Source organism: Amblyomma mixtum, chromosome 1 (assembly GCF_055824585.1).
Source record: "Amblyomma mixtum isolate Tamu chromosome 1, ASM5582458v1, whole genome shotgun sequence".
Classification (NCBI taxonomy): Eukaryota; Metazoa; Arthropoda; class Arachnida; order Ixodida; family Ixodidae; genus Amblyomma; species Amblyomma mixtum.
The window spans coordinates 14365872-14376737 of record NC_143012.1 but is presented as its reverse complement, the minus strand read 5'-3'; the positions used below and the strand labels follow the sequence as shown (position 1 = coordinate 14376737).

At 49.9% G+C, this 10866-nt stretch overlaps 1 protein-coding gene across 1 annotated transcript; it reads right to left on the bottom strand.

The window, feature by feature from the left end:
* Window positions 1-303: 303 nt before the first annotated feature.
* LOC149365514 (serine/threonine-protein kinase NIM1) lies at window positions 304-10448 on the bottom strand. The gene is made up of 5 exons (XM_089543307.1): window positions 10205-10448; window positions 9836-10030; window positions 7522-7790; window positions 4542-4904; window positions 304-4071 (listed from the first exon to the last, which is right to left on the bottom strand). Exons 1-5 carry the CDS (start codon window positions 10437-10439, stop codon window positions 3649-3651), a joined length of 1485 nt encoding a protein of 494 aa, XP_089399433.1. The 5' UTR covers window positions 10440-10448; the 3' UTR covers window positions 304-3648.
* Between the last annotated feature and the right edge of the window lie 418 nt (window positions 10449-10866).

The window sequence follows — 10866 nt, the reverse complement described above, 5'->3', positions numbered from 1 at the left end:
ACCGTACTTAAACAAATTGTGCGGCATTAAACGAAAATGAAAAGGTGTCATGTTTGGCACGTTTTTTATTGGCATGCTTGCCAGATGATTTGAAGCTTGTGCTAATGTCAAAAATGGGGCTTCACATTGCAATGTGCTGGTGTGGTGAAGTGTGATTTACAAAATAGAATGTGCTACATGCATATGTGTCCACGGGTTTCTCCACGAAGGGAGTAATGCCCCCTACGTGTGATCACACTTGTGGACACGCAAAAGATGTAGATCGAGGTGGCTTTGTTCTTTTTGGGCGTGTAAAACTCATATAATGTTATTGATCAGATAAAAACATGATGTTCAGGATGCGCATGCATATTGCATCCAAACAATTCAACAGGGACAAAGTTTGCGCCATCATTTCATTGCAGTAGCTCTCTGAATGGATGTGCGGAACAAAACAGTAAAGTTATAGTCTTAAAACACTCACCACTCACTGTGACACTTGACAGTTACAAAGACACGGGAGGATAAGGATTACAAAGAGCCCGAAAAATGGACCTAGCCTTTGCGTCACATGTAAGGATGCGGTATATAACAGTGCAATAGGACGGCTGCTTGCCGCGTCTCATGTTTCGACAAGTGCCTTGCAGAGATCACAGTCTGACGTGCATCTGAAAGACAAACCACGATGGAGGACAGAGAAGGGTGTCACATGCTTTGTTCGGACTGGTAGTATGGTGTTATGGTGTGCGAGTGAAGGGAGTTAGCAGCTCAGCATTTGAAATTGGTTGGTTGGTTGGTTCATGGGGTTTAACGTCCCAAAGAGACTAAGGCTATGAGAGACGCCGTAGTGGAGGGCTCCGGAAATTTCGACCACCTGGGGCTCTTTAACGTGCACTGACATCGCACAGTACACGGGCCTCGAATTTCTCCTCCAAAGAAATTCAGCCGCCGCGGCCGGGATCGAACCCGCGTCTTTCGGGCCAGCAGCCGAGCACCATAGCCACTGAGCCACCGCGGCGGCGCATTTGAAATTGATCACTTTCTTATTCCCATTGCTAGCTCTCGAGGCTGTTAACGTAGTGAATTTGCCCGCATTTGTCTACTTCAAAGCACTGCTTAAAAAGAAAACTTTTAATTTATCCACTGATATTCGTAGTTCTCTGCGAGTCTTGTGGCATCTTGTAGAATTAGCAGTAGGTCTTGTTAAAGGGACTTTGAGGGTGGCTTATCTAATTATTGTTCATAGAAATGCAGTAGTTTTACATTTTGTGGCTTTGTTGATGTTTGACAGCAAAACATTTCTTTCTTTATTTTTTTTTTTTTCAGTGAAATTCGAAGTTAAGGCTGATGTTTCTTTCTCAAAATGCTAGTCAAACTCGTAACTTTGGGATTGGCTGGCATCTGATCTAGCCTAGGAAATTGGCTTATAAAACACGCTTGATGTCATTTAATTTGCTTGCGAAAACTGTCTGTGGCAGCCGTATCTGTTTTTTTTTTTTTTTTTCATTTTCTGGCCCTGCCTGGCTTATAAAAGCTTCATTTTCAGTGGGAGTTGCCTTTCTGTCGTTGGGACGCTGGAATCAATCAACATAGGCCAAGTTCAGTTTGTTCTCAGTGTCCGTAATTGAGTATTCGAAGCACTTTTCCCATCCGACAAAATTTTCAAGAGATTGAATGTGCGTGGTATTTTTGTGGAATAACTCTTACAGCTGATTATCCAGCAGGCACAGCCAAATGGCGACATGCAAGTACTTGCAAGCAATATGAATGGAGGGCAACAAAAGCTCCATCAAGCAAGACTGGTCATTGTATCCTGACTGCTCTGTGGACAGAAAGCTGTGGTTTGAACCAGCATGCTTAGCTTTTTACTGTAATGTTCGCACCACCGCAAACACCTTAGACAGTGCTGCATGAAATATAGCAAGAGAAGTTGCCGTGTTTTCAGTGGAATTGCTGGGTGTGAGTAGACTAGGACACACGTTTGCCGTTCACTGTGTCCGTCACTGCATTACCTGCACTATGCACATCGCCTTTCCGCAAGTTAAATATGTAATTTCAGTACATAGGGGCAACAGTTGTCCAGGACAGCACTTTATAAGGTCATACGATATAGTTCTGGCCATGCATGAAAAGGTTCTTTGTCGCTTTCAATACATTTTTGAAATGGTAAATCTGTGCTGAAAGTTGCCGGATAGTGCACGTGCTGCAGTGCTTGCACTCATTTCACTGTTCACAGTTCCTTCGGCTGTGGCTAAATTTCCCCCACAGGATTGCTTATGGTGCAGTGACTTGGAAGTGTTGGCAGACAAGCATTTGGACTAAATGAAGCCTTCATGCACAATGGCAGACGTGAATATTAAGTCTTAATGCCTTTATACCTACTGAGAGGTGTGAAAAAGTGTTTTGATTTACCTTAAAAGTGTTTGGTGGGTAACCTTGTAGCCTATTTTACGTCATGCAAGTGTTTGCTGATCATCAGGTCTCACAAGAATGGGAGGGACATGCCTTCTTGCCTTGTGCATTCTTAGTGCCGAGAATTGCCACCGATAACTGCGCTACTCCTCATAAGTACAACCTGCTCAGGACGTGGTCGTGGCGATCTCCAAACTTTTGACAAAAACTTTACATCATTGCACATCGACAGAAATGTGGAACCAAACCAGCTCCCAACACTGAGAAAGGCTTGGTTATGGTTAACGAGTAATTGTTGTAGGGCTTTGGCAGGGACATGTTATGCTTGAGACGTAGTGATGCATGCAAGGTTGACGAGATCACCGCAACATCAACCTTTAAAAAAACAAGTTGAGGAGCTGCACATTTTGAACAACATGGCATATGCTTGGACATGTAGTCATCACGTTGACGCTGATCTTTGAAAAAGAAAAAAACAAACTAGTAGACAAATGAAAACATGGTGCACATTTAAACATGTAGTTCTCGGGAGAAAGTCTGTCAGCATGTCACATTAAGAATGCCTATGGCTTCCCTTGCTGTCAAGGCAGATACGTTCCAACACCTGTCATTTGCGCCTATTACACTGCACTGATGCCACTATCACCAGCACCTCGGATGTTTTGAAACCTTTTCGATGTCCGGTGGTTTTATATACTCATGTAAGTTCTTTCCATGGCACCATTGAAGAAGGTGTCTGCAGGTGTGGTTGTTTCACTCAAATGGCTGAAATAGAGGCTCGAGAGTATGTGAAAAACAGCATGCTGAACTACACACACTTCGGACTTGTTGCTGGCTGCAGAAAAACAAGCGCCTGTCCTCACCAATAGAGTCTGCCCTTGTAAGACTTCACGCCGTTCCTGCGATGGCGTTTTTCTTGCACACAAAATCGTAGGCTCCATGTGCCCATAAGAGCATTATTGTTTGTGCAACTTCGTACGCATGTCCAGTAGACCTTGCCGATGAAGACATGTTCAAACATGATTGGCATTGCACTCTTGTTGTGGAGGAGTCGCTGTTCTTATTAGTGGCCTGGTTTTGGCTGTCAAGCAAGAAATGTCTGCATAACGGAAGACAGTCCACCTCATTTTGCATCCCGAATATTGCAGTCGCGTGACGGTTTGGCCTGAACTGCGTTCCTTGGCAGCGCGCCTACGCGCGTGGCACAATGGGATTCATGCGCAAGCTGTCGGACATGACTGCCAGCAATGTGCAGCATCATAGCACGACGCACGCTTTGGACTTTCGGTTCTTGACGGAAAAGAGCCTGTCAGTGCCGAGCGAGATGCGGTCGGCCTTGTGCGTTCCTGGCGACGGCGTTCCAGTCGCTGTTCCAGCCGACTCACTGTCCATGTTGTCTAGGGTGGGTGGCGGTGCGGTCTGGATTTTGTGCAGGACAATGCGGTAGGCCCCCGTGACGGCACTGCGTGCTCCCTTGTCGGCACAGTCACGCATGAGCTCGTCGTCGATGCCCAGCTCACGCAGGTGGGTGCGGGCTTCGAGCTCCTCTTCCGACACTGTGGCGTCTGGGTCGAGCGTGGGGAACATGTTGTAGCGGGGGTAGCCTTCGGGCAGTCGCTGGCTTCGGAGCCACTCGGAGCGACCGATGTCTGCCACCGTTGGCCGGTCTTGGGGGCACACCTGCGAGTTTGAATAAAAATTAGTGGACGCCTAGACAATGCCCAGTCAGGGTTGCGATAGCACAGGTAGCCCATCGAAGCATTGTCAGAACACTCCCGGTTAGTGACGTCATGCTCGCTGTTGTGACATGACTTGCTAGCCATAATCATATGTTCACGCATGACATCAGTTAGTCATTGTAGTCATGATCATAGACCACATATATGACATCTCATGTCTGTAGTCATACAACATCATAACCATGCATGTAATAATTGCCACCACAGATGCAGCTTATACAGCGTTTCGACAGAGTGTGATGTGAGTCAGCACCAAATGGGCCGACAAGTTCTTTATGCTATGGCATAATAAGTTGATGTTGACCAATCTGCTAAATTTGCCAACGATTTACAGCGGCACATTTGAAGTACAAATACAGAGTAAACCCTAATAAACCATTTTCGAGGAAGAGGTAGGTATAAGCGGCTCGCCTGCAGTATGGAGGCGATGAGTTTCTTGCATGGCTCGGACAGGTATTCGGGCATCGCGTAGTGCCCCTCGAGGATGAGCTTCTTGAGCGCGGCCACGGTCTGCGCCCGGAAGGGCATGCAGGCGGTGACCACGAAGTACAGGAGCACGCCCAGCGCCCACACGTCCACACCGGGCCCCGCGTAGCTCTCGTCGCGGAACAGCTCGGGCGCCGCGTACGGCGGGGAGCCGCAGAAGGTGCTCAGGGCCTCGTCCCTCGACCGGAGCTGTGTGCTGAAGCCGAAGTCTCCCACCTTGACCAGGTTGTGGCCCGCGATGAACACGTTCTCCGCCTTGATGTCGCGGTGCACGATGTTGCGCTCGTGCTGCGTCGTCAATGAGATAATCTTATTTTTTGTGCACAAAACCTGAGAAACAACGAAGCATTGCCCAGTATTTTACTATGAACACATCTTTTTACCCCAGCTTGCCCTTCGGAGAAGGTGAAATCGTTGATTTGTCGCTAGTCGTAAGACCAGATTTTTTTACCCTCGCACGTAGGCTGCGGGCGCGCTCCTACTCTCGACACTAGTCGCCATCTGTCGGCGCGCGCGGCCCGAGGGACTGCGGGTCGCGCCGGCGCCGCGCGTAGAACGCATGTTTACGTGTTCGCTTCTGCCGTTGTTGTGCTCCATCAGCTAACGTATGAGGGTGTGTGCTGTGCGTCACTACTCAAATTTTCCCTCTTCCAGACAGTACTGCGGCTATCTTGTGCGCAGTTACTCGTTAACGTGACATCCGAGGGTAGTCGACCAGGTAGTGTACGGACTGGAAACCGGCACTTCTATGCAGATTTCTGCGCAGTCGTGTCGTTTGTTGCCGCCTTTTACGTGCGATATCATATATGATAATTTTATGCATCAGAATGTAGATCTATTGATTTGACTCAGTGGAGTAGCAACTGGATAGGCGAGCTGCAGACTGAGGGTTGTCCTGACTGAGCGCGTGTTTTCGATCACCAGTACGTGTTCGGCATCCTTGCGCTGAGCTTGCTCTTGTTCCCATTAAACACATTTCATGCACAGGATTGTAAGCACGACCGCTACCGATTTCAGCTGCTTTTTACGCACGCATGTAAGAGGGATCTGGGGGGTAAAGGTTTATCTATAGTATCTTTCTGCTGTTGGTATCTACACTAGTTTGGTTTGGTTTATTAAGGTTTTACGTCCCAAAGCGACTCAGGCTATGAGGGACGCCGTAGTGAAGGGCTCCGGAAATTTCGACCACCTGAGGTTCTTTAACGTGCACTGACATCGCACAGCACACGGGCCTCATGAATTTCGCCTCCATCGAAATTCGGCCGCCGTGGCCGGGATCGAACCCGCGTCTTTTGGGCCAGAGCCGAGAGCCGTAACCACTGAGCCACCGCACCGGTGCGGTATCTACCTTATTCATAGGAAAAATGCTATGCACGATTTCATTACATTTTCCACACTTAGTCAAACGGCTACGCAACGCTCTCACTTGCGGCGAGAGCTCCTGAATAAAATAACGCGATTTCGGACCCCAGAATTAGTGAAAGCTGGATTAGCTGCTCATATCTATTCAAGCTTTGATAAATTAAGCGAAAGTACGTTTTTATGCACCAGGTTGCATAAACCATGACAAAATTTGTTTTCTGTTGGCGCTGCGACTCAGTTGAGCTCACAGCGGTAATTTGTTGATAAACTGGCGCGGCGACAAGAAAGCCCTGTTTGTGGAAGGGGGGGGGCTTAATTACCGGCCGATAGGAAGGAAAAAGAGTGCATGGGAATTAGAACTGCATGCTAGCAGCACACCTAATGCTTGATATTGAACAAAAAGTTTCTTTCCGGTGGAGCACCAAGACGGAATTCGATATAAGCACGAGCGCGTTCTAAGCGCCGGCACAATTAACCTGAATGTCAAACTAAATGTCATTAAAACACGTCAATGTTATCGCCTTGATAACGTAAATACTTCCTGCAACACAGCCACGCAGCGGAAGTATGCTCGACAATGTTTCTTTAGCGCCCGAAGCGCGGCTATATGCAGGCGCGGCCGCGGAACTGCCGCTGCCCCGCAGTCCCCAAAGAAACGCCCGCACCGCGGCGCGCCAGTCGGTGCAAAATGGCCGCGCCCGGGAGAGGCTCAAAACAACTTATGTCTTCAGTAAAGCTCCGCCCACATTCAGCCTCCGCGCATAGAATTCTTCCACAACGAAAAAGTAGTCCTCTGCTTAAACGTTTCTTTTTGCGTAAACAAGAAGCTTACCACAAGAAAAAAATTATGAGCTCTAGAATTTTGCTACATGGATTGTTCGATATAGTCAAACATTAAAGGCTGATTTCGTTTACAGTTGCTATTGGCCAGCGAAGTAATACAGGACGCCGCGGACCGCGGCCCAGTGTTAGCACTGCTGTTTTTTAAACTTTTATCCTACTATAGGTTCTTATGTACGGTAATGTTTTGCAAATAAGATGTAACTATTTTCAAACTTATATTTCAGTGCGAAAGTGCACACTGCTTTCAGAATAGACAGGCGCTGCTGGCTTTATATTATTCCTCCATTCCCTGTCCTTCCTCTTGACCCCCTCCTTCCCTGTCCCTTGGCCTCTCCTTGTCCCTTTTTTAAGGCGAAAACCTTTAATGGCTCATTCTCCCGTCCATCCGGCGTTACATCCAGCGCCTTGGGTGCCTCATCGACGAGCGGAGCTGCCAAAAGGTGACATCATCATCGTCTACAGGTGGAGCCGTCGGCGCGGCGGCGTCGAGCGCTGCTCCGTCGTCAGTCGGTGTGCGGCAGCTAGTGGAGGAAGATGGCTCACAAGTGGGGCAGCCGTAACAAACACAGGTAGTCACTGACAGTCGAAGTACCGAGACAAAGGCTTTCGCCTAACGCACTTTAGGCTGCCAAAGTGTCCCCATAGTTTTTTTCCGCTGGCCGCAGTTCATGCGGCCATAAGTTACGAAATGCTGGCGCACCATGTGGTTGATGGCCGACGCCACCTGCGCGAAGACGACGCGAGCGTCCTCCTCCGTGTAGCGTCCGTCGCTGGTGATCTTCTGGAAGAGCTCCCCGCCCGGCGCGAACTCCAACGCGAGGTGTACCCGGCTCAGGGTCTCGATCACCTCGTACAGCCGGATCACGTGCGGGTGGTGCAGCGCCTCCATGCTGGCGATCTCCCGGGCCAACATGCGCTGCGTCTTGGCGTCCATCTTGCTCTTGTCCAGGATCTTCACGGCCACTTTCTCTGCGCCGTCAGAAGGGGACACGAGCTAGGTCAAGATGCGAATATCTCGTGGGGCAAAGAAAGCCGCAGTAATTATTGCACTATTGATCGGTTTATACCTGACTGAATCGCCTCTTGAGGGAAGAGGTGAAGGAGGGAGTGAATGAAGTAAAAGAGGCGACGTGGCGGAGGGATTCAGATTAATAGCTTCGACCACCTTGAAGTTTTTAACTTTCACTGACTTTTCACAGCACACCGGTGTCTTTTGCATTCACTTTTATCGAAAACTGGCTATCGAGCTGAGGCTTGATCACATGACCTGAGCTTTGCAGCCGAAGGCAGTAACCATTTAGTGTCCGCGGCAAGTACTTTCAAGGCGGCAAAAGTAGAGAGACTTAGCATAGCACGATTCGCTTCCGCGGGAACCCACTGCGCCTGCTCGGGTCACCCTGAGGGCGCTGACCCCAGGTGCCGGCCAGCGACCCGCACGTCAATCGGCGCGTCCGCAGCGGATAGCGCTATTCGATAGCTCTCAATAGACGCTTTTGTCATGTCGCGTGCCGCCACCTCTACCGCGAGCTGCCACTGCGCATGCGCAGATCCCCGATGGTGCCGGGCACCTGCGCGCACGGCTGCTGCGTCGGGACCAATCAGCACGTGCGCACTGCCGGCGCCTGATAGGCGGTAGAGGTACGCGCTATGCTAAAAGCTAATATATTGCACCTAAGGTTGTAGGTGGTGCTTGCGTATACGCGCTAGCCTCCAAAAGTTGGCCAGAAATTGTGCCGCGGTACTTAACCAGGGATTCATGCTGATAAGGTTAAAAATGTTCTGCTTCCTAAGGAATTGCTTCTCGCGACTGGCTGACGCATGTGTTCTAACTGGCCAGATCCGTCACAGCGGAAGCCGAGGCGGCAACGCACCACGACAGGATTCAGCGCATTGACAAAGCCCTGGAAACCTTATGAACGCACTAAATACTTGTGTCAACTGTACGCCAACGTTTTATCGCTGAACGCCTGTCGCAACTTCAATTACGGATTAATTCATAAGTCAGGGTTGTCATTGCTGACTAAGCATCCACCCAACCAAGCCTCAATCATCTGATTTCCCGGTCACCTGGAACTACCAGGAGGAAACGAAGCCGCTCACAGGCATGCCCGAGCTCTTCTATACCGGGCGCTTCCCCTGATGACCATGAAGGGTGCCGTGACCTGATAGGTTTAGCAGTGTGTGCTGACAATCTCGTGCCATACAGAACAGCCAGAAAGGAGTACCCAACACCACACAAATCCCTCAATAAGTTAGAAGAGAACACCCTTAGGAGACTACAAACCAACACATACCCAACACCAGCTAAATTACACCTGTGGTACCCTACACTATACTCTCCGCAGTGCCCACACTGTGGAGATGTAGCTAACCTCTACCATATGGTGTGGGCATGCCAATTTAATCCCTTACTTGACCCCATTCCCAACCCCTCGGAGGAGCAGTGGGAGGCTATTCTGCTCAGCGATGATCCTGACCGTCAGCACTGGCTGGTGGGGAGGGCCACCGCAGCAGCAGCAGCCAATGGACTACCGGACTAGGCGGCCCACCCACATGTTCTGAAAATACTGAATAAATAAAGATGTTTTCAATCAATCAATCAATATCGCTGCGATGCACAGGTCGTCTTATAATAACGGTTGGGTGTAGCGCAGAAAAAATAAGGCAGGTTTTCCTCACTTGAAACATAAGCAAGGGCTGTTCAGCTGGCATAACATAACTTTGGCTCTATCTAGCTACCTCGCGTGCTTTATCGCTGCTGTGTTCTCATTTTGTGCTCAGCACCATTTCGTGTTCATGGATAGTTTTTCATAGTTCATTTGAAGACGGAGGATTTCTACTTAAGGGCCTCGGACTAGCTGCCGCGTAGATTTAATATGGTGTTTGTAGTGTTACAAATATTAATTTTCTCTAATGGCCCGGTGGAAGTGCCCACACGATACTGCCCTGAGTTTGCTCTGCAAACACTTTTTGAAGAACGGTGAGATCATACACGAGGGGGTGTAGAGACGCACCTTTTACGAGACAGTGGACTGCCACCTTGACCTGAGAGAAGTTTCCGGTTCCCAGCTCTCCACGGAACCGGTAGAATCCAACCCTCCTACCCAGCGCCACATCCTTCTGCCATCGGTTGTCGTGGGTGAGGGCGTCGAGTAGCCGCTGGTAAGGCGTCACGCCACCAGAGGTCACCGTCGTCGCGGGACTCCAATCTGCGTGCGCGTTTGTGAAGTTACCTTGGCATTCATATGAACCGCCCGGAGTTGTTCCTTGAATGTAAGAATACAGGGAAGTTCTAGCGCCCTGCGAACGACTGCTGCTGGCTTACAGGGGGCGCCACAATCTCAGCTTCCAAAAGCTGAACATTTTTTTTTTGTGTCACTGACCTGGTGTCGTAGCGGCAGTGTTCGGCGTGACGGGGCATGGAGCCTTGGTGCCGGTGTCCGATGTCCGGTGTGAGTTAGAGGAGGAAGAGGCGTTGTTTCGGTGGCGGCCGTTGGGCGGCGGTGTGTCGCTGGGCGAGGCGGGCGGACCGAGGCCGTCGGCGCCCGCGGTCACCCGGCGGTCGGCCGTCCACGCTACCGGCGGCTCGTCCGCCGGGGACACGCGCGCCGCTGGCATCCTGCGAAAGAGAGGGAGAGCGACTCGAGTAAACACATGCACGACTTACAGCCTCAGTGGTTAAGAGTCTTTAGGTCATGAGGTTTGCCGTTTCAGTCGTATACGATCTTGAAAAGTGAGGACGACGGTTCTCCTAACCTTGCAGAGATTTAGGTCTTGAGGAGTGCCCATGGGGCCTGAACACTTTTGATCAAGTCTTCTGACCACCAGTATACGCGCATATACTGGTGGTTTTCACGATCTAGAGAGGGCGCTTCAAGTAATGCACTATGGCTGTGTTGCGGAGGACTCCTCCTGTGGCCAGCCTACGAGGACTGTGTTTTGTTTAAAAATTTTGCGATAAACTCGTGCTTGTTTGTCGAAGATGTAAAGGAACAAAGAGAGGTGAGAAGAATCGCATTCTGGCGTTTGAAGAGGGCCGTCGTGA

Excerpts from the sequence above, each read along its gene's own strand:
- LOC149365514 (XM_089543307.1), bottom strand. The coding sequence starts at position 10,439 with ATGCCAGCGGCGCGCGTGTCCCCGGCGGACGAGCCGCCGGTAGCGTGG. Across the intron at positions 10,031-10,204 it reads CACTGCCGCTACGACACCAG|ATTGGAGTCCCGCGACGACG; the intron begins GTCAGTGACACA and ends ACGCGCACGCAG. Across the intron at positions 4,905-7,521 it reads CGTCGGCCATCAACCACATG|CACGAGCGCAACATCGTGCA; the intron begins GTGCGCCAGCAT and ends TTGACGACGCAG.